This window comes from Triticum aestivum, chromosome 1D (genome assembly GCF_018294505.1).
Source record: "Triticum aestivum cultivar Chinese Spring chromosome 1D, IWGSC CS RefSeq v2.1, whole genome shotgun sequence".
Lineage (NCBI taxonomy): Eukaryota > Viridiplantae > Streptophyta > Magnoliopsida > Poales > Poaceae > Triticum > Triticum aestivum.
In genome coordinates, this window is record NC_057796.1 from 201997849 (window position 1) to 202022476 (window position 24628).

At 45.9% G+C, this 24628-nt stretch overlaps 1 protein-coding gene across 1 annotated transcript; it reads right to left on the reverse strand.

The window, feature by feature from the left end:
* Positions 1–18935: 18935 nt before the first annotated feature.
* On the reverse strand, positions 18936–20996 carry LOC123180967 (xyloglucan galactosyltransferase KATAMARI1 homolog). The gene has a single exon (XM_044593169.1). It carries the CDS (start codon positions 20884–20886, stop codon positions 19303–19305), a length of 1584 nt encoding a protein of 527 aa, XP_044449104.1. The 5' UTR covers positions 20887–20996; the 3' UTR covers positions 18936–19302.
* Between the last annotated feature and the right edge of the window lie 3632 nt (positions 20997–24628).

Genomic DNA, 24628 nt, shown 5'->3' on the forward strand with positions numbered 1-24628 from the left:
TGAATGTTTTTTGTTTCACAGAATATCCATTTCAAACGAAGTCCAAACGCGATAAAAATTTACGGAGAAATATTTTGGAACATATGTGATTTTTGGGAGGTGGAATCAACGCAAACGGAGGCCCACAACCTCCACTACCCACCAGGGCGCGACCCACCCCCTCTGGTGCGTGGTGGTGCCTAGTGGGCACACCATAAGTAGGTTGGGGCTCTTCTTCGGCCGCAAGAAACTTATATCCGTAAAAAATCGTGTTAAAATTCTAGCGCAATCGGAGTTACGGATCTCCAGATATTTAAGAAATGGTGAAAGGCCAGAAAACAGGAACGCGAAACAGAAGAGAACAGAGAGATATATCCAATCTAGGAGGGGCTCTCACCGCTCCGTCGCCATGGAGGCTATGGACCAGAGGGGAAACCTCCTCCCATCTAGGGGGGAGGTCAAGGAAGAAGAAGAAGAAGGAGGGGGCCTCTCTCCCAGTGGCGCCGGAGTGCCGCCGGGGCAAGGATCGTGACGGCAATCTACATCACAACCTTGCTACCGTCAACACAAACTTTCTTCCCCTCTATGCAGTGGTGTAACCTCTCTATTCCCGCTGCAACTCTCTACTTAAACATGGCGCTCAACACTATATATTATTATCCAATGTTATGTGGTTATCCTATGCTGTTTGAGTAGATCTGTTTTGTCCTACGGGTTGATTGCTGACCATGATTGGTTTGAGTTGTATATTTTATTTTGGTCTTGTTCTATGGTGCCCTCCGTGTCGCGCAAACGTGAGGGATCCCTGCTGTAGGGTGTTGCAATACGTACATGATTTGCTTATGGTGGGTGGCGTGAGTGGCTGAAACACATACCCGAGTAAGTGGGTTGTTGCATATGGGAGTAAAGAGGACTTGATACTCAATGCTATGGTTGGGTTTTACCTTAATGATCTTCGGTAGTTGCGGATGCTTGCTAGAGTTCCAATCATAAGTGCATATGATCCAAGTACGAAGAGTATGTTAGCTCATGCCCCTCCCTCATATAAAATTGCAATAATTATTACCGGTCTAGTTATCAATTGCCTAGGGACAAATAACATTATTGTGTGACAAAAGCTTTCTACTAAACAACTAACTTTTATTTTCTTGCAAACTATTCGTAGTTTTATTCTCGCAAAGTACTTCTAGTTTTATTCTTGTTCTAGGTAAAGCAAACATAAAGTGTGTGTAGAGTTGTATCGATGGTCGATATAACTTGAGGGAATATTTGTTCTACCTTTAGCTCCTCGTTGGGTTCGACACTCTTATTTATTGAAAAAGGCTACAAATGATCCCCTATACTTGTGGGTTATCACATACTTGTTGTAGTATCAAAGGGGTTTGAAGATGCTTCAGTATCAGGTTCTAGAATTTCAATTTCTTCATCCATAGAGGTGCTGTAGCTATCATTTCTCTCTGGTTCCTTAGGGTACTCTGAAGGATTAGCCAACTGAATTATGGGATCCATCCCTTCAGCCAAGTTTACTTCAAAGAAAGACCCAACCTCTTCTTTAGCAATTGGAGCAACATTTGCAGAAGAAGGACTAGGCACATACTACATGTCAGGAGCAGGTTGGGCCAAGTTGAGATCAAGGCCCAATAGGTTGCCATCAGCCAGCCATGTTCATGCAGCATTGGTTGGTGCTACTTGTGAGCTGCGTTGGAATTTTCCCCAAAGAGGAAGGATGAAGCAATATAGTAGCTGATAAGTATTTCCCTCAGTGAGAACCAAGGTTTTTTCAGTAGATAATGATTGTAGGAGAGTTCCTATAGTCTTTTAAATTAATAAGGAATTACAAAGGTCTTGGGTTATGGGCTAAGCATATATTTATATTAGATAGGGGATGGGGGTTAGATCAAGGAGAAAAAATAGAGTGAGAACCAAGGCTATCGAACCAATAGGAGAATCACACCAAGCCTCGTGAACAACACTTGCACACATAAGAGCAAACACTTGCACCCAAAGCGGGCAAGAGGGTTGTCAATCCCCTTGAACTCGTTACTTGCAAGGATTAAATCCGGTAGTGGTAGATATAAAAATTGCAAAACAAAAGTAAACTAAATAAATTGCAGCAAGGTATTTTTTGATTTTTGTAATATGATAAAAGTAGTCCCGTGGGCCATAGTGTTCACTATAGGCTTCTCTCTTGAAACATAGCATATGGTGGGTGAACAAATTATTGTTGGGAAATTGATAGAAAAGCGCATAATTATGATGTTATTCATGGTAATGATCATGTATATAGGCATTACGTCCGTGACAAGGACCGAAACTATTTTGCATCTACTACTATTACTCCACCAATCGACCGCTATCCAGCATGCATCTATGGTATTAAGTTCATAACAAACAGAGTAATGCATGAAGCAAGATGACATAATGTAGACAGAATAAACTTAAGAAATATGAATGAACCCCGTCGTTTTACCCTTAATGGCAACAATACAAATACGTGCCTCACTACCCCTTCTATCATGAGGTGAGTACACCGCAAGATTGAAACCATTACAAAGCACCCCACTAAAGATAAATCAATCTAGTTGGCCAAACCAAATGGATAGATCGAAGAGAAATACAGAGCTATAACAATCATGCATAATAAATTACAACAAAGACTCAATTGCTTTCAATGAATAATCCGAACGTAAACCCACAATTCATCGGATCCCAACAAACACACTGCAAAAGAAGATTACATCGGATAGAACTCTAGGCAAATCATGGAGAACTTTGTATTGAAGATAAAAGAGAGATAGAGAGTGAGATACACACACACACGCAGAGAGAGAGAGAGAGAGAGAGAGAGAGAGAGAGAGAGGAAGCCATCTTGCTACTAGCTATGGACCCGTAGGTTTGTGGTAAACTACTCACACATCATTGGAGGGCAACAAGGTTGATGTAGAAGCCCTCCGTGATCGGTTCTCCCCCCGGCAGAGTACTGAAAAAGGCCTCCAGATGGGATCATTGAAGAACATAAGCTTACGGCTCTTTGTTGGTTTCAGGATTTACGGGAATTTACGGAGTTGGAATTAGGTCAATCGGAGCTTCGTGGGTCCCACAAGCTCAGGGGGTGCCACCCTAGGGGCACGCCTGGTGAGCTTGTGGATCTCCCGTTGCTCCCCTGGTCTCCTCTCAAGGCTCCTAGGGTCCCTTATGGTCCAAAAAATTCATCATAAAGTTTTATCGTGTTTGGGCTTCGTTTGGTATTGATTTCCTGATAAACCAAAAAATAGGTAGAAAACATGAACTGACACTAGGCACTAATTTAATAGGTTAGTTCCCAAAAATGATACAAAATACATATAAAGCATCTAAAATTGATAATATAATAGCATGAAACAATAAAAAATTATAGATACGTTGGAGACCTATTAGCATCCCGAAGCTTAATTCCTGCTTGTCCTCGAGTAGGTAAATGATAAAAACAGAATATTTGATGTTGAATGCTACCTAACATGTTTATCATGTATTCTCTTTTAATATACGGCATAAATATTGAGAAACAATGAAGTAATTTATATTGACATAATAATATCCATAAATATAAGAATATAATTATTATCTCTTTTACGATGCTCAGCGAATGTTATCCCTACTCATTGAATTATGTAAGCATGGCATGACTCCGCCTTCACCGTATAAGCATAAAGCATGAGCACCCCGGTGTTAAACCAGGAAATTGTGTCATATACTTTTTAACGCGCTTCAGCATTTTCAACTCCACTCAATACATGAGCGTGAGACATGAACATTAGCATTATAGGTGGAATAGAATGCGGTGGTAGAGACATATAGGAGAAGTCAAAACAAAGAAAGTCTCGCATCAAGTCACCGGATCAACATGATATGGTGAAGCCCATCGATCGGTATCAATGCGAGGAGTAGGGATTGCCATGCAACGGATGCACTAGAGCTATAAGTGTATGAAAGCTCAACAAAATTATTTTAGACGACGTTTTTTATTCGTCACCAGGGTTTTTGTTACTGAAACGAGCAGATTTTGTAGTGGAAGAAATTGGGCGAAAGCTCTGTGCTTTGGTGTCGACAACGATGACATCGTGGGTGCCGCTTTACTCATGAGGACGTTGTCGTATCTCGCTTCCCCTGCCAGAGTTCCAGGTGAAAACCTTAGTTCGCTTTGTCGGATGCGGCACTGGCCACGCTTTGCCCTGTTTCCCCTCTTGAGGGTGTTGCCTGGGAGCCCATGTGTCGTTGGTAGTTGCTAGTGTAGTCTTAGAGCATCTCCAAAAGACGCGCATAGGCGCGGCGTGCTAAAAGTTTTTTACAGCGCCGAAATAGCGCTTTTGCGCACCGAACTAGTCAGTTGCTTCACCGGGCGCCCAAAATTTTACAGCGCCACGTGCCGCTTCAGTAGGTGCGATAAATAGAGCGCGCACGCCCAGCCGGTGCACAAACAACACATACAAGATGATCTCAAACATCCAAAATATGCAAATTTCACACAAACAGGATGACCTCAAACATCAATGAGAAATATAGCATAGTTCAAATTCATAGCATAGTTCAAAATATGCAAAGTTCGCACAAACAAGATGATCACAAGCATGTTCCTGACAAACAAGTTCACACAAACGAATTAGACATGAACAATAATTCCTCATCTTCTTCCTCCTCGTTTGCCTCTTTCGATTCCTCTGTTTCTTCTTTCGATTCTCCATCCTCTTGTTTGTCCCCCCCCCCTTCATTGGAAAGGCATCATGTGAAGGCATGTGGGGCACACCGGAAGCTCCCATGCCACCCATGCCTCCTGTAGGTGCTCCCATGCCTCCCATGAGAGACGCAAAACTCATGTCTCTCATTGGAGCTCCCATGGAAGCTGCCATGCCTCTGATGCCACCCATGGTATCTCCCAAGCCTCCCATGCCTCCCATAGGTTCTCCCATGCCACCCATGGAAGCTCCCATGCCTCCCATGCACATCATTCTTTTTTCCATCAAGATTGATCACGGCAAAGGTTGATTTACTCCTTTTGCCTCTCATTGAAGTTGGATGTGTCCATGAAGAACAAGTACTTCTCCCATTCCAATAATCTTTCTTGCTCCTCCATGGCCAATTTTTTCTCCTCCAATGCCACTTTCCTCTCCTCGGCCGCCACCCTTCTCTCCTCGGCCACCGACTCTTGGCTCCTTGCCACCCTCCTCTCCTCGTTTGCTTCCTTTCTTGCCTTCACAATAGCCTCCATAGAACTCTTTATCTCTTCATCATCATCATCTTCTTATTCTTCTTCTTCATCTTCTTCTTCTTCTTCGTCTTCTTCTTCTTCTTCGTCTTCTTCTTGTTTTCTTTTCCTAGTTTCTCTCCTTGTGGTCTTTTTGGCTTCGAGTATCTTCTTCTTCTTCGTCTTCTTCTTGTTTTCTTTTCCTAGTTTCTCTCCTTGTGGTCTTTTTGGCTTCGAGTAGGCAACCAAGTTTGGTGTAGGGCTCCTCTTGCTGCCATCACTTGATGCTCATTGTCATCATCATCTAAATCAATAGTTGCATTGTGTTTGTCTTCATGTTTTTCCATTTCTCTTCATCCTTCAACACCTCGTAGCAATGGGGTAACACAAATGCTCTCCCTTTCTTCACCTTGCCTTTCTTGGTCTTCTTCTCTTCTCCTCAAAACAAGTTTTGTGCAATGTTGAGCTACAAACAAAAGAACAAGTTATCACTAGAAACACAAAAGATGAAGCATGAACATAGAAGAAATGATGAGCATGGGATGCATGGGAGGCATGGGAAATGGCAATCACCCTATCTCTATCATTAGTGCCACTTGGGTTTGTCTTATCAACCGCCGTCATTGCCACTGCCACTTTTGACAATATTTGTTGATCGTCGACCACCGGCAGCGAAGAGATCTTTCGGTGCGCTCAATTCCACTCTTGTTGTATGTGTCAAAGAACTCCTTCATCCGAAGCCAATATGTATCTCTAGTTCGGTCCGTTCCAACGGTGGCATCCATAGACACATTCAACCATGTGTTGCAAAGCAAGACGTCTTCGGCAATGGTGTAGTTGGAAGCCCTTCCTTTTGGTGCATCGATCAAACTCTCACCCTCATCATCCACTTCATATTCATCTTCATAGACTTCATTGATTTGAGACCAATTGTTGGAGCCAACACCCATAGTCGACATATATACGTCATCATTGAAACTACAAAGTAGTATGACAAAAGAAAACTAATCAATCTATCATATGTGCACATTTGTCAACAACAACAAAAGAAAAACAAAAATTATAACTTGTGGGCATTTCATCAAGCACTATGTGTACATCGGCCGCCGGCGCAACAAATTGCGAGGTTTCCAGTGCTTCGGGCGGTGGAGGCGCGGCCGACCTCACTCCTACACTGGTGCGCGTTGGTCCTAAACAAACAGGTTTTAACCCGTTTCTGCGACGGCATTCGGAACCGTCGCCAAGTGAGTGTGGGCGATAGGGGGGTCCTTCCCACACAACCCAAAAACCGTTGGGGATATGCCCTCCTGGCACACACGCTCGGCAAAATGAGGTCGTGTGCGACCGGCGAGCACTCAAATACAGAAATACGTACAGTAGTGCTGAAAAAAAATACAATTATACAGGCAAAATCATTTCCGGTCGTAAGTACATCCCACACAGTCAGTCACCACTAAACGTTTACGTTCGTATATACAGCCCACACAGTCACTACAAGAAAACGTTTGCACAAGGTGGCGTAACGCAAAAAGTTTTGAAGAGAATGTCGTGTGTGATTGTTCATTGATCCAACACGGTTTATTCCTATAAACTGTGTGCGTTGCCTGAGGTCATCGCCCACGGTGGTTTCTCATTAACCGTTTGCAATAGGAAAACCCAATTAGCAAGCTAATTGGCCAATTAGCGGGCTAATTGCCCTATTATTAATAATCCATTTACTAATCTAATTGACATTCATATTAAGAACATAATATATTCCATTTCCATATTAAGGAAGCAGGATTTCATAATTGAAATACATCAGAGTACAACATGATATAGCTTCAGCACTCAGCTACCCCATTACACAACTGCACCAGCAGCAAGTTTCACATGCAACATCTAGAACCTTTCGAAATTAGCATCATAGACGGTACATAGAGAGATGCATCTCATCTGGAAAACTGCTGAAGCGGAAGGCGAATATTGAGCCTTCATTCATGTTGAAGGTCTTTGCAACTTTAGGCCAGTGCCTGTGGATGATTGACCGTCCATCCTTCGACCTCTTCAGGAACACTTCAATATTGAACCGTGGGTGTTGTATGAAAACTTTCCTCGCCTCCTGACCACAGAGGTGGTTTGAGAGGTAATCATCAGTGAAGCCTGAAAACAAGGATGTGCATAAATATCTTCTCTATATTGGAAATGGGGCAAAGGAATACAAAAAGGCAAGGTATAATAGTTAGTACCATCTTGTAAACCTCAGTGCTTCCCATTGTTTCCCTGCAACACATATAAGGTAGTTAGTCATCAGGTTAAGTAAGGGTTCGCATGCTATCAGTAAAATATGTTGATGATAAATAAGCACATTGCAGATTCATCAGATTAATTCAAGCCACATGGAAAACCCATTTATCCAAACCAAGCATGATTAAGAACTAGGAAATATAGCACTTGTATATGTTTCTCATGTATTAAGTGCAGCCAAATTCGATTTATTCCTCACATGGTATACAATAACAGAATGCAGCACAGCAATTGAACATCGCATTGCAGAATTGAACCAAGCAGTTAACTAAACACCACAACAAATGAACCAAACGTTAACTGAGCACCACATTGCACAATATAACATACTCCTAATAGAAGATCAGACAGTTAACCAAACCAAGCATGCTTAACAACTTGGAAATATAGCAATTGTATTTGTTTATCATGTATTTAGTACAGCCAAATTCAATTTATTCCTCACATGGTATACAATAAGAGAATGCAGCCACAACAATTGAACATCGCATTGCAGAATTGAACCAAGCAGTTAACTAAACACCACAACAAATGAATCAAACGTTAACTGAGCACCACATTGCACAATATAACATACTCCTAATAGAAGATCAGATAGTTAACCAAACCAAGCATGCTTAACAACTTGGAAATATAGCAATTGTATTTGTTTCTCATGTATTTAGTACGGCCAAATTCGATTTATTCCTCACATGGTATACAATAACAGAATGCAACCACAACAATTGAACATCGCATCGAGAATTGAACCAAGCAGTTAACTAAACACCACAACAAGTGAACCGAGCCACAACAAATGAACCAAGCAGTTAAGTAAACACCAATTGAACAATATAACATACTCCTAATAGAAGATCAGACAGTTAACCAAACCAAGCATGCTTAACAACTTGGAAATATTGCACCCTGAAGAATTGAACATCACATTTGCAGAATTGAACCAAGCAGTTAATTGAACACCACATTGCACGACATATAGAACATATACACTATAGCAGAAGATTGCATGGTGAAAGTAGATAGCACAATTCACTAGAATTTGTTAAGGAAAGGAAGTAGCTAGCAAACTGAACATGGGTCCTTATAGTGAGCTAATAAGACAAGCTACTCCTCATTGTCGGAGATATCGATGACGATTGGCTCCTTGGACATGGAAGAGGGCGAGGCCTCCGCATCGTGGGTGCCCTCGTTGTAGTGGTGAGTTGCCTGAGCCGCTCCGGGCACCAACCTTCTGGCTCTCGAGATGAGGTAAGCACGTGCATGCTGAGAAAACACCTCGTAGTCTTCGTCGAAGGCACCGACGGTGGCCTCGAGAAAATGCCACGAACTGTCCTTTAAAGCAGCCAACCGCGTCGCGGCGTCGGCGCGCGAGGCGTCAACGGTGGCCTCGACGGCGAGGTGCTCCTCTAAGATCTGGGGGTCGGCACGAATGGAAGCCATCGCGACCTCATCCGCGCGTGCGTCCGTGATTTGATTCTCCGCTGCCTAATGCTCCTTGAGGTCCTGGCTATACTGCGTGCACCATGGCTTAGGCTGGCGCTTATTTGGTGGAGGGGTCGATGATTTGGGTGGAAGGTGTCGCGCTCGCGCCGGCGGTCGGGGCATGTGGGATGTGGAAGGAGGAGGAGGATGGGGGTCGGGTGTGGATTACCTGCCTGGATAGGCGAGGCCGAGCAGCGTGAAGGAGGGTCGCCGGCGAGGAGGCGGCGGCGCTGCAAGCAAGGAGAGAAGGTTTCAACTTGGAAAGAAAGGAGGAAAGAGGGGAAATGTGGCTTTTGGTAAGGGGCAGGGGGCGGGGAGGTAGATATTTCTGCGGAAGCCGAAAATTTGGAATCGCTTCAGACAAAAAACTAGCGCGCAAAGTGTCATCAGACACGGTCCCTTATTCAGACACGGTCTGAAGATATTTTGTGCTGCATCTCACACGGTTGGTTATAATAAACTGTGTGGGATCTACTTGATTTTTGGTCTTGATTTGAATTACATTATGGGGTCACAGCGGCCATGGACGGAGTTTGAATTGCTAGACCTTTTATCTGCAGTGATCATAAAAGAATTGGAATTATTTACAGTTCGTTTGGACATTTTTATGCATTAAGTGAGTTTTCAATGCATTTATGTGCATAATTCAAATTTGAACTACATGCACATGCTCCAGTGCATATAAATTCGTTGAAAAATCAAATCTTTGTCCTTGGGTGCATGCTTAGGTCCCATGCAAGAAATGGGAATGAATTTCAAACACCATGGCACCGTTGATTGCCGGCAAAACATTGAGATGCCTGGTTTTTAAATTCTAGTAAATCCAAAACTCGTCTGAAATTCATGAAACTTGGCATGCTATCATGGAGCGGCATCAACATGCCGTGGTACAAATTTTGTCCCATTTGGGGCAGGTTTGGGTATATGCTTCTCACAAACCGGAGCTTCTCACAACAAGCATGATGGTTTTCGGTAGGGAACGTCCCACCTTTGGGGACGAAACGATATCCATTGCCTCTTATTGCTTTCAATTTTTTTCTCGTGTCAACATAGAACAACAGGAGTGTTGTGTGAATTTTTGTGATTTTTCGGGGTTCGTTTGGACATTTTTATGCATTAACTGAGTTTTCAATGCATTTATGTGCATAATTCAAATTTGAACTACATGCGCATGCTCCAGTGCATATAAATTGGTTGAAAAATCAAATCTTTGTCCTTGGGTGCATGCTTAGGTCCCATGCAAGAAATGGGAATGAATTTCAAACACCAGGCACCGTTGATTGCCGGCAAAACATTGAGATGCCTGGTTTTTAAATTCTAGTAAATCCAAAACTCGTCTGAAATTCATGAAACTTGGCATGCTATCATGGAGCGGCATCAACATGCCGTGGTACAAATTTTGTCCCATTTGGGGCAGGTTTGGGTATATGCTTCTCACAAACCGGAGCTTCTCACAACAAGCATGATGGTTTTCGGTAGGGAACGTCCCACCTTTGGGGACGAAACGATATCCATTGCCTCTTATTGCTTTCAAGTTTTTTTCTCGTGTCAACATAGAACAACAGGAGTGTTGTGTGAATTTTTGTGATTTTTCGGGGTTCGTTTGGACATTTTTATGCATTAACTGAGTTTTCAATGCATTTATGTGCATAATTCAAATTTGAACTACATGCGCATGCTCCAGTGCATATAAATTGGTTGAAAAATCAAATCTGTGTCCTTGGGTGCATGCTTAGGTCCCATGCAAGAAATGGGAATGAATTTCAAACACCAGGGCACCGTTGATTGCCGGCAAAACATTGAGATGCCTGGTTTTTAAATTCTAGTAAATCCAAAACTCGTCTGAAATTCATGAAACTTGGCATGCTATCATGGAGCGGCATCAACATGCCGTGGTACAAATTTTGTCCCATTTGGGGCAGGTTTGGGTATATGCTTCTCACAAACCGGAGCTTCTCACAACAAGCATGATGGTTTTCGGTAGGGAACGTCCCACCTTCGGGGACGAAACGATATCCATTGCCTCTTATTGCTTTCAAGTTTTTTTCTCGTGTCAACATAGAACAACAGGAGTGTTGTGTGAATTTTTGTGATTTTTCAGGGTTCGTTTGGACATTTTTATGCATTAACTGAGTTTTCAATGCATTTATGTGCATAATTCAAATTTGAACTACATGCGCATGCTCCAGTGCATATAAATTGGTTGAAAAATCAAATCTGTGTCCTTGGGTGCATGCTTAGGTCCCATGCAAGAAATGGGAATGAATTTCAAACACCAGGGCACCGTTGATTGCCGGCAAAACATTGAGATGCCTGGTTTTTAAATTCTAGTAAATCCAAAACTCGTCTGAAATTCATGAAACTTGGCATGCTATCATGGAGCGGCATCAACATGCCGTGGTACAAATTTTGTCCCATTTGGGGCAGGTTTGGGTATATGCTTCTCACAAACCGGAGCTTCTCACAACAAGCATGATGGTTTTCGGTAGGGAACGTCCCACCTTTGGGGACGAAACGATATCCATTGCCTCTTATTGCTTTCAAGTTTTTTTCTCGTGTCAACATAGAACAACAGGAGTGTTGTGTGAATTTTTGTGATTTTTCGGGGTTCGTTTGGACATTTTTATGCATTAACTGAGTTTTCAATGCATTTATGTGCATAATTCAAATTTGAACTACATGCGCATGCTCCAGTGCATATAAATTGGTTGAAAAATCAAATCTGTGTCCTTGGGTGCATGCTTAGGTCCCATGCAAGAAATGGGAATGAATTTCAAACACCAGGGCACCGTTGATTGCCGGCAAAACATTGAGATGCCTGGTTTTTAAATTCTAGTAAATCCAAAACTCGTCTGAAATTCATGAAACTTGGCATGCTATCATGGAAGGGCACCCGACATGCTGTGGTATTTTTCGTGTCCATTTTTAGAGAAGGCGCACTTGAATAATGACAGCCAACAAAGGCATTTTGAAAAAAAACTGCCACTTTAATATCTCAAACGTTTGTATCATTCAAACCGTGTGCGTTCGGTTAACCATTCACGTGATGCCACGTGTCTTGGTTTTAATGGCTATAGGAGGTGTCGTGTGGACAGCAGCTTGACTGAACGGGAGGCGTGCGAGTGCAGTCCGGTGCGCAGGCTCACCGGGAAGCATACAAGCTGTTCAACGCAGGATCTGTGCATCTCTTCAATGCAAACGGTTCAGATTACGGTATGCAAATTAAAGCCAGACTTCGGCGCTAAGCCAAGAGACACTGCGATTTGTCAAAATATGCAGCTAAAATCAATATCACTATCTATTTTTTTGCAACTAAAATTCAGTAATTAAGCATAGATTTCATTCATACTAGAGATTAAGCAGTCGTTCTCACCGGGAAGCGAGACAGCCTTGGACCGCCGCCCGCCTCGCTCCCATTGGTCTATATTAATGGCTCCGCCGAGCGGCCGCACCCCCCCATCCTCACCACACACACAATTCCTCCCTCTCTCCGCCCGCATCCTCGACGCCGCTCTGAGTCCTCAAAGCCGTCAGTGTACGAGGATGCCACCGAAGCGCCCCATCGGAAGGAGTGGTGACGCCGAGGCTGCTAAAGCACCGGAGCACGGCGTGAATATGGAGACAGAGGTTCCCGTCCCTGCCGACGAGGTGGAGAACGAGGCTGCCAACAAGCAGAGGCGGGTCGAGAAAGAACCACAAGCGACTCCAGCAGGCCTAGACTTCATCAACAACCTCCTCGATGATATGTTGATAGTCATCATATCCCTCCTCCCAATCATAAATCGGGCGAGGACAGCCGCTGTTTCCCGGCGGTGGCGCACCCTATGGCTCTGCACCCCTGTCGACCTCCTCCACGCCCACAAGATCTGCCATGGCTATCACCAAAGCTTGGATGCGTTCTCCCAGATCCTCGGCAGTCACCATGGCCCAATCAAAGGCCTTATCACGGGCAAGTTCCGTTCCAATGGTAGGGAATGAGGCAAGCTTGATGAGTGGTTCCGATCACGCGCCATAGATCAGCTCGAGAAGCTAAGTTATAATGATGGGCATATGAGCTTGCTGCCAACGTCCGCGCTCTGCTTCGCGCCCACGCTGTGCCTCGCCAAGTTCATGAACTGCCATCCCCCCTTAATGACACGCCCGCTCTTTTTCTACCACGACTGAAGCACCTCGAGCTCATCGCCGTCCGCATCCCAGAGGATGACATGGAGCGCCTGCTCCGCGGCTGTACTGCACTCGAGTTCCTTCGACTTCAGATGATGAATTGGTCGAGTACCTTGCACATCACCTCCAGGACTCTCCGCACTATTTATGTGTGTTGCTGGTGCTGCAACGAGAGATCACAAAAGGTGGAACACAATATGGTCATCCAGGACACACCTTCACTTGAGAGATTACTTGTAGTTGATCAACAAGGTCCAACAAGAATCAATGTCATTTCTGCGCCAAAATTGAAAGTGGTGGGTTACTCGTCTGTCAAATACTACGACTTTCAGGTACAACAGTCGCCTTATATACCTCTCCTTCTTGATATGAACGTTATTTCTAGTTTTGAAGATGTATGTTCGCCTGTCATCCAGCGAAGCTTCACCCAGACTCTGGGCACAGTGAAGGTCTTGGCACTAGAATCTGTCGTCACCAACCTGGACCAAGTTTTCAGTTGCCTGAGATGCTTTCCATGCCTGAAGTTGTTGTATATCAAGGTGATGGTCCTTTCCTGTTAAATATTAACCATAAGGGAGTTCAATTTTTTGCACCTTTTCCCAATTTTACAATGACTATGTACTACGATTTCTGAAGGAATTTTGGAGGATTTTAGGACATACACCCCCACCCCATATTGGTTGCTTCATTCATATGGTTACAATCGTCCATAAGCATTTCTCCTTTGGATTCATCTGTACTAGTTTTCTTAGGGAATTTTTCATCCAATCCAACCTCTTGTGAAGAAGGCTACATGTTTCTAGATTGTAATCAAATTAATGCCCATGTTAATCATGACAGATCGAAGATGGCACGTTGGTGCATTTTACAAATCCTGCAAACCAAATGGGCGTGTAGCAGTGTTCAAAACTGCATGTAGGCACTAACACGTTCTCTTCTTTTGCAGTGCATATTAGGCCCGGTGGAAGATGTTGATAACGACAATCACATCGAATGCCTGGATCTGCATCTCTCAAATATTACTTTGAACTCCTACCGAGGGACCCCACCGGAGATTACACTCGCCATGTTCTTTCTTGCCAGAGCAAAGGTGCTGAGGGTACTGAGGTTGAACACCCATTTAATTAGGAAAGATCAATGGTATGGTTATCAGAGGCGGCTGGTACTGCGGAATGGAAGTGCCTCCAAAAATGCCAAACTTTGTATTGGAAGAGCATATGGCAAAGCAATTGGAAGTTACTGTGTCAAACCCATACATGACTTGTCAGCGGCTGATCCCTTTTCAGAAATGACGCAGCAGGCAATGTTTGAATTTGGGCGTTGTAATCTTTGAATTTTAACCTTGCAATATTTATGGTATTTGTTATATTGAACTGTTTCTGTTCTCTTGTCTCAACGCAAACAGTTCATCCGGGTGAACCGCATGTCGTATATCACACACACCTTGATCTGGCTGACCGTTTCTTTTGTGTTGCCTAATCAGAAACAGTTCATCCAAGTGAACTGTATGATGTACATCGCACACACCTTGATCTGGCTGACCGTTTATTTTGTGTTGCCTAATCACAAATAGTTCATCCGAGTGAACCGTATGCTGTACATCGCACACGCCTTCATCAGGCTGCCCGTTTCTTTTGTTCCGCCTCATCGCAAACGATTCATTGGACTGAACCGTTTGCCCTAGATCGCACACGCAACTAAAATCTGAACCGTGTTTGATGCATCCTCCATTGCAAACGTTTTGCACCTTTTTTGACGGGTTTTTTACATCCCCGTTTGTGATTAATGCATCACACACTGTTTCGTGAAAGGGTCTCTGATCGTAGTGTCGCGTTAGCAGCATCCTGCAGTAGTGCTACCTTCTTCTTTATCACCGCTATGGTTCGTTTGGAGGCGGAGCTCCGTGGCTTCGCGGCGGGCGGCGGCACGAAGCCACCCTACGCGCTCGTCCGGGCGGCATGAAGAGCCCGCGCGCGATGCCGGTGTTCGGAGCCGCAGCGGTGGCGGCGGCGGCGGAGGAGGTCAAGCCCGTGCTAGGGTTTGCGGTGGCGGCGGCGGTGGCGGAGAGGTCGCGCGTGAATGGAGGGGTTAGGGGGATGTCGGTGCGCCCGTCCATCGCTGGAGGTTGCCGGCGGGGTGAAAGCGGGCGCGGCGGAGAGTTCAGCGGCGGTTGCTCGCTTCTCGCGCACGGTAGCGGACGCTCGAAAAAAGCAGCGCGCAATCAAGTTTACTTCAATGCTTGGATTGAGATATGGGGGTTGTTGGAGATTAAACTCTCTAGCAGGAAATTTACTTGGGCCAACAATCAAGTTGACCTCATCATGTCTACTATTGATAGGCTCTTCTGCAATACTGACATGGATGCCCTCTATCATTTAGCCACGTGTAGATCTCTACCTAGATGTGGCAGTGACCATACCCCACTCCTCTGGGACTCTGGGGTAGATACACAACCTAGGAAAGGTGCATATAAAATGGAAAATTGGTGGCTCCTTAGAGCTAACTTTGCTGATCTGATCCATAAAATTTAGGCTGAGCCAAATAGGGCTGCCTCTAGCTTAGAAAACTGGCAGATCAAAATTAGGAGTCTTAGAAGAGTTACCAAAGGTTGGAATTCCAATGAGGAAGCTAACCTTAGAAGGTACAAAAAAATTGTTAGAGGAATTTTATACCTTAGATGTTAAAGCTGAATCCTCTGACCTTTCTGAAGAAGAGTTTGCTAGAATGAATTTCATTCATACCGAACTTCAGAAAATCTGGCTTCAGGAAGAAACAAAAGCCAAACAGAGGTCTAGGGACAGAGATATTAAAGAAGGGGATAGGAACACTGCATACTTTCATGCAGTGGCTAACCAGAGAAGGAGGAAAACCCTCATTCACTCTTTAGATGGCCCTGATGGGCCTGTCCATGACATTAAGGATATGCTTAATGTGGCTGGGGACTTCTATAAGGACTTGCTCAAGAAAGAAAATAGTAGTGGTTTTACACTTAAACCTGATTTCTTCTCAGCAGAAGAGCTGTCACATCTGCTGAGAATGAGACCCTAGAAGCACCCTTCACTGAGGAAGAGGTTAAGAAAGCAGTCTTTGACTCATACCCTGATGGTGCCCCCGAACCAGATGGGACCCCTTTCTTCTTCTATCGGCAATTTTGGGAAGTGATAAAAGTAGACTTGATAGACATGTTTAATGATTTCCATAAAGGAAAATTAGACATTCCTAGACTTAATTTTGCCATGCTTACTCTAATCCCTAAGGAACCTGATGCTACTTCCATGAAAAAGTTTAGGCCCATCAGCCTGATCAATTGTAGCTTTAAGATTTTTATCGAAGTTCTTACTAACAGGCTGACTGGGATCCTCCAGAGATTAATAGCTAGTAACCAATCTGCCTTCCTCAAAGGCAGATATATCCTGGAGAGTGTGGTTACTGCTCATGAGGTAGTTCACTCAGTCCATTATGGGAAAAAACAAGGTTTGGTTTTGAAGCTTGATTATGAAAAAGCCTTTGACAAAGTAGACCTTAACTTTCTACTGGATCTGTTTAGGAAGAGAGGCTTTGGCAGTAAATGGATTAGCTGGATTCGCCAGATAACCCATAATGGTTCAGTGGGAGTTAAAATCAACAACACAGAGAGTGACTTCTTTTTAGCTGGGAAAGGGCTCAGGCAAGGAGACCCAATCTCCCCACTCCTCTTTAACCTAGTAGTAGATGTCCTCACTAAGATGCTGTCCAAAGCAGCCAATGGAGATTTAATTGCTGGGCTGTGCACTGAGGTGTGCCCTAGAGGGATCATTTGCCTCCAATATGCTGATGATACCCTGCTGTTTTTGGACAATGACATTGATCATGCATCTAATCTTAAGACTATTCTTACTTGCTTTGAACATGTGTCTGGAATGAGGATTAATTACTCTAAGAGTGAACTCATTCCCATCAACATGATAGATTCTGAACTTTTACCTTTCCTCTCTGTCCTGGACTATAAAGGGGGGGGTGTTTTCCTATCAAGTACCTTGGTATTCCCTTACACCATTACAAACTTAGGAAAGAGGACATCCAACCTCTGATAGATAAGATCATGAAAAGGATTGCTGGCTGGAGAGGTAAGCTCCTCTCATATAGAGGCAGACTTATCTTGATCCAGGCTTGTCTTGCCAGTATCCCCATTTACCTTCTGTCCTTCTTCAAGTTCCCTAAATGGGCTATTGAAATGATCAATTCCCAAATGGCCAACTATTTATGGAATGACTTTGAAGGACATAGGAAACTTCATCTAGCCAACTGGAGGATGGTATGTATGAAGAAAGAATTTGGAGGTTTGGATATCCCAAATCTTCAAGATGTCAATCTCTGCCTGCTAGGTTCTTGGGTGAAGAGATATTATGCGGGTGAAGGCAAGCCTTGGAAGTTGATCATTGATCACAAGTATATGGCCGGTAGAGTAAATATCTTTGCCCCTAATCTATCACCCAATGCATCTAGATTTTGGAAAGGGATAAAAACCATAATTCAAGCTCTGAAACTTGGTTATAGATGGAAGATTAGGTCAGGAACAAAGTTAGATTCTGGTAGGATACCTGGTTTGGTACCTCCCCCTTAGCTGTGCAATTCTGGCCTATCTACTCCATCTGCAATGAACAAACCAAGTCTGTTAGAGAAGTGTGGGATGGTTTTCAGCTGAAACTCACTTTTAGAAGAAACTTCAATGACAGACTTATGGAACAGTGGTATCAGTTGGTTGAGATTGCTAGTAGTTTGACCCTCAGTAATGACACTGATGCTCTTGTTTGGCAACTAGAAAACAAAGGGGTCTATTCCACAAGCTCACTCTATCATGTGACTAATTTCAGGGGGGTTCAACCAGTTTTCGTCCCCTCCGTGTGGAACCTTAAAGTACCCCCTAAAATCCACATATTTCTGTGGCTTTTTGCTAACAACAAACTGATGACTAGAGATAACCTTAGGAAAAGACAGATCTTCAAACCACTTGAGTGTGTTTTCTGTTCTGAAGCTGAAACGTGCTCACACTTATTTTTTGAATGTGTAGTGGCCAGACAGATTTGGCCATTGATTGCTAGTCATTTCAGGGTAGAGACTGGGTCTGATTTTGAATCAGTGGCTAAATTTTGGATTGCTAATAAAAAGCATTCTGTTCTCAACACTGTCAATGCTGTTGTTCTATGGTGTATCTGGAAATATAGGAACTCTATAATTTTCAATAACGCCGTGTGGACATCGATTAAGCAGGTGTTGACACTGGTCTTAAAGAGTGTCAAGAACTGGGTGATACTGTCCTCGACCGAGACTGCGGAAAGATTGAAGGCCTTCACAACGCATCTCACAACCTTCCTGAGGCGGCCGCTGTTGATCAGTGGCTGATTTGGAGGCTCCCTGAAGCCCCGCTGGTGAATCCCTGGCCAAGCTGAAGATCACGAACGACGCACGAGGCTTTGCATCCCCTTCCAAGAAGCGTGCTGAAGCTGCAACGATGTCAAGTCCAACCTCAACCCTGACGGCCGCCTGGTCTCCGCAAGCCCTGGCTGCACCACCACTGAAGTCGCACAAGGCCTCTCAGGGGGCGCTCTGCGTCTGCAATGCCGTTATGTTTGGCGAGCAGCGCGCGCGCGATTTTTGCATGTCTGCTGAAGCTGTCGATTCGGTCGCGCGCGCTAAAAATCCGGTTTTTTCAGACGCGCGGCTTATTTAGCGCCTATGTTGGAAATGCTTTTAGGTCTTCCTATTGTCCATTTTCTTGGAGCCCTGCTTTGTTTGAGGCTTTCTCACCACATATATTGTTCGGTTGTGTATTTATAATCTTTGCTTTATACATAAAGCGAAGCGAAATCTATTTCAAAAGAACAGTTGTAGAATGAGCGGGGACAGAAAAATCTGAAGAAGCCGCCCACGTACGTGGCCCCGCGAGACTCGTGGCGTCCGTGGTCCCTGCCGGCGAAGCACGAGGCTGGTCGGCCGATCATTTCCCTAGCAGTTTCTTGTGCTCAACAAAGCTTTAGCTGATTACACGGTTACGACCCGATCCGGAACTCCAGGCACGAAACCAGAAAGGGAAAAGTCGTTCCACTCGCGCACGTAATCCTGAAATTGTTGGACTCGATTCAGCACGGCACAATAGCGTGCAGAACCGTCGATGGCGACTAGTGCCACTGCTACCGGCCGGCGGCCTCGCCCCGCCGCCGCTTCGCCACCCGACCGATGACGGCCTCCAGCGCGACATCGAATGCGTCCCTGAAGCCCACGCGCCGGGACCTGGGGTCCGCGTACACCACCCTCGGGATGAGCCGGACAACCTCCTCCCGCATCCTCCTCACCTCCTCCGGCGGGATCTTCCTCAGGGTCTCCTCGATGCTCACGTTCCCCGCGGCAACGCCGGCGTGCGGGATGAGCACCGAGTACCTCCCGTGGTCCCTCGGAAAGTGCAGCGTGTACTGAGTGTACGCCGACCCGGGGTGGAAGAAGACCGGGATGCAGCCGGCGAGGATGGCGTCGAACGTTGACCGCCGCGTCGCCGTGTCCCCGCGCGGCTCCAGGCAGAAGTCCGACGTCTCGAAGACGCGCATGACGCCTGCAGGCGAGTTGCAGTCGGCCGCACCGCCGCCGATGACGCCGCCGCAGTGGAAGAGGTTGCAGAGGCTGGACGCGCGGCACTGCCTGATGATCTGCGCGCGGACGGTTTTCTTGCTGCCGGGCCGTGGGGCGCCGGCGAAGGAGAAGAGCCACCTCCGCCCCACCTTCTGAAGTCTCTCTTGCCAGGCGAGCACATCGGCGGCGGCCTCAGGGTGGAAGTACGTCGGGTACGGCACCGCGAAGTTGCTCCCTGTCAACGGGGATGTCTCCAGGACGAAGGCCGTCATGTTCTCGACGGCCGGGTACGTGAGCAGCTTGGTGCCCCACAGCTCGTCGACGTCGGCCTCCCGCCGGAAGTCCCACGTGGTCCGGCCAGCCACCAAGAAGTGGTCACGGCCCCCCATGGCCCGCCACTCGGGGCGACGCACCAGCCAGTCGATGGCGTCGAGCTGGAGCGCGTCTCGCGTCGAGATGCTGTAATTATAGAGGTACCTCCCGGATTCGAGGCCGGCGTAGAAGGGGACGAAGACCGCGGCAGCGAGGGAGGCATCCTTGGTCAGGCACTCGTAGCGCTTCATCCGCGCGTGGAAGATGAGGTCGAGCATGAACTGGTCGGTGGAGTACCAGCCGCGGCCGGGGAAGACGCCCCCGTCGTCGGCCAGCTGCTGGCCCATGCCGTCGTTGGCCACGTACGGGCACATGTCCAACCATGGGTGGAGCCTGCCCTTGCCGCAGTCTCGGATGAGGTCGTCGTTGAAGCGCGGCGGCATGTCGTACATGTAGATGTACCGCCCGTCGCAACGGTCCGTCGGCGTCGGCGCCGGCATAGCCGTGCTCCGATTGGCCTCCAGCACCGTCGCCTGAGGAGTGAGCGGTGCATGTTCCTCGGCCAGCATCACCGGCTGCTCAGCCCGTCCGGAGTTTCGGTCGATGGTGACGCTGGCCAGCGAGGGAAGGGATGAAACGGTGACGGGCGGCTTAAACAGGGCGGACGCCATGCTGCCTGGTACGCCGTAGTGCGCGTAGAAGACCAGTGCGCAGAAGGTGGCGGTGAGAAGAGCGAGATGGCGGACCCGAGATGGCCGGGGCACGCCGCCATCCGGCTTGTCGGCGGCGTCCACGGCATCTTGCTGGATCTCTACTGCGAAGGTGGTGCTAGACTTCATCGGCGATTCGGCATCTCGGACTAGCACGCAGACTTTGCCCTTAAAAGAAGCAAAATGCTACAGAAATATAATAACGGATTAGTCAGTTGATCACGAACGTCGTCGTGGGACCCTAGGTGACATACGCGCGCCATTGATTGGCTCGCACACAAATAGTAGAGCACTTTGGACCCTCCATACATACAGAAGGTAAAAGCAGTGGACCAAACAGCCGATCGGCTGCGCACAATGTTTTTTTTTTACATGTGCTGTACACAATCTTAACCGGTTCCTCCCGAAAATAAGGCCGCGCACTTCTCCCCCTCTCACTCTGGACAAGGAAACCACATAAACCGGCACCAAACGAATTATCATATCTTTCCTACTGTAAAAAGAGAGGAGAATCAGATATCTTGTAGACCGTGCTTGAAATATCTCCTGAATTTATTCCGGAAATCTCTCCAGGATATTTTTGATATGGACAGCGTTTGATATTAGAAATATTCATAAATGTCCTTCATTAATTAGTGTTTATAACAAATCATATCAATACCAATGGCAGTCATTTCAAGCTCACGGCTTCTATCCCCCCCCCCCCCCCCCCCCCCACACACACACACACCCAATCCACCCCCAAAGAAAAGAAACTAGGCTGACTGCTCGCTCCCCGGGGGAAGATGTAGCCGCTGGATCTCCGTGCGCCGTGGCGTTTTCCCTGGCCTTCCCAGGGTTTGCCACAAGGCACCGTCGATGGCAGCGGTTTGAGAGCCCTCCCAGGGTCTGTCGAGCTGCCTTCCTCGGGCTGCGACACCCGAGGTCGCATGCCCTTGACCTCAACAGACGCCGCACAATGCCCTCCCTAGGCTGCAAGCCCGACATCCTCGATCTGTGTAGGTCAGATTGCCTACTCACTCCCACACCCCCGCACCACCGTCCCTCATCAGAGGAGCACTCCTCAAGACAACCACAATACTAGAGTTGGATCCCTCTTGAAGACTAGATAGATATATCTTGGACAATCTGAAGGAAATATGCCCTAGAGGCAATAATAAAGTTGTTATTTATATTTCCTTATATGATGATAAATGTTTATTATTCATGCTAGAATTGTATTAACCGGAAACTTAGTACATGTGTGAATACATAGACAAACAGAGTGTCACTAGTATGCCTCTACTTGACTAGCTCGTTAATCAAAGATGGTTAAGTTTCCTAGCCATGGACAAAGAGTTGTCATTTGATAAATGGGATCACATCATTAGAGAATAATGTGATTGACTTGACCCATCCGTTAGCTTAGCACGATGATCGTTTAGTTTGTTGCTATTGCTTTCTTCATAACTTATACATGTTCCTATGACTATGAGATTATGCAACTCCCGAATACCGGAGAAACACTTAGTGTGCTATCAAACATCACAACGTAACTAGGTGATTATAAAGATGCTCTACAGGAGTATCCGATGGTGTTTGTTGAGTTGGCATAGATCGAGATTAGGATTTGTCACTCCAAGTATCGGAGAGGTATCTCTGGACCCTCTCGGTAATGCACATCACTATAAGCCTTGCAAGCATTGTGACTAATGAGTTAGTTGCGGGACGATTGTAGGATCGAAAGTATGTCTAGAGGGGGGGTGATTAGAGTACTTGACCAGATAAAGATCTAGCTTTTTCCCAATTTTAAGACTTGGCAGATTTTAGCAACTTAGCACAAATCAAGTAATCAACCTACACATGCAATTCTAAGAGTATAGCTGTTGGGGAACGTAGTAATTTCAAAAAAATTCCTACGCACACGCAAGATCATGGTGATGCATAGCAACGAGAGGGGAGAGTGTGTCCACGTACCCTCGTAGACCGAAAGCGGAAGCGTTAGCACAGCGCGGTTGATATAGTCGTACGTCTTCACGATCCGACCGATCAAGTACCGAACGCACGGCACCTCCGAGTTCAGCACACGTTCAACTCGATGACGTCCCTCGAACTCCGATCCAGCCGAGCTTTGAGGGAGAGTTCCGTCAGCACGATGGCGTGGTGACGATGATGATGTTCTACCGACGCAGGGCTTCGCCTAAGCACCGCTACGATATGACCGAGGTGGATTATGGTGGAGGGGGCACCGCACACGGCTAAGAGATTCAACGATCAATTGTTGTGTCCTTGGGGTGCCCCCTTGCCCCCGTATATAAAGGAGTGGAGGAGGGGGAGGGCCGGCCCTCTCTATGGCGCGCCCTTGGAGGAGTCCTACTCCCACCGGGAGTAGGATTCCCCCCCCCCCCTTCCAAGTAGTAGGAGTAGGAGTCAAGGAAAGGGGAAAGAGAAGAGAAGGAAGGAGGGGGCGCAGCCCCTCCCCCTAGTCCAATTCGGACTAGGCCTTGGGGGGCGCGTAGCCTCTCCTCTCTCTTTCTCCTAAAGCCCAATAAGGCCCATATACTCCCCGGCGAATTCCCATAACTCTCCGGTACTCCGAAAAATACCCGAATCACTCGGAACCTTTCCGATGTCCGAATATAGTCGTCCAATATATCGATCTTTACGTCTCGACCATTTAGAGACTCCTCGTCATGTCCCCGATCTCATCCGGGACTCCGAACTACCTTCAGTACATCAAATCACATAAACTCATAATATAACCGTCATCGAACTTTAAGCGTGCGGACCCTATGGGTTCGAGAACAATGTAGACATGACCGAGACACGTCTCCGGTTAATAACCAATAGCGGAACCTGGATGCTCATATTGGCTCCCACATATTCTACGAAGATCTTTATCGGTCAAACCGCATAACAACATACGTTGTTCCCTTTGTCATCGGTATGTTACTTGTCCGAGATTCGATCGTCGGTATCTCAATACCTAGTTCAATCTTGTTACCGGCAAGTCTCTTTACTCGTTCTGTAATACATCATCCCGCGCTTGCAAGGCTTATAGTGATGTGCATTACCGAGTGGGCCCAGAGATACCTCTCCGACAATCGGAGTGACAAATCCTAATCTCGAAATACGCCAACCCAACAAGTACCTTCGGAGACACCTGTAGAGCACCTTTATAATCACCCAGTTACGTTGTGACGTTTGGTAGCACACAAAGTGTTCCTCCGGTAAACGGGAGTTGCATAATCTCATAGTCATAGGAACATGTATAAGTCATGAAGAAAGCAATAGCAACATACTAAACGATCGAGTGCTAAGCTAACGGAATGGGTCAAGTCAATCACATCATTCTCCTAATGATGTGATCCCGTTAATCAAATGACAACTCATGTCTATGGCTAGGAAACATAACCATCTTTGATCAATGAGCTAGTCAAGTAGAGGCATACTAGTTAATCAAATGACAACTCATGTCTATGGCTAGGAAACATAACCATCTTTGATCAATGAGCTAGTCAAGTAGAGGCATACTAGTGACACTCTGTTTGTCTATGTATTCACACATGTATCATGTTTCCGGTTAATACAATTCTAGCATGAATAATAAACATTTATCATGATATAAGGAAATAAATAATAACTTTATTATTGGCTCTAGGGCATATTTCCTTCAGTCTCCCACTTGCACTAGAGTCAATAATCTAGTTCACATCGCCATGTGATTTAACATCAATAGTTGACATCTTTATGTGGTTAACACCCATAGTTCACATCGATATGTGACCAACACCCAAAGGGTTTACTAGAGTCAGTAATCTAGTTCACATCGCTATGTGATTAACACCCAAAGAGTACTAAGGTGTGATCATGTTTTGCTTGTGAGATAATT

Excerpts from the sequence above, each read along its gene's own strand:
- LOC123180967 (XM_044593169.1), bottom strand. The coding sequence starts at position 20,886 with ATGAAGTCTAGCACCACCTTCGCAGTAGAGATCCAGCAAGATGCCGTG.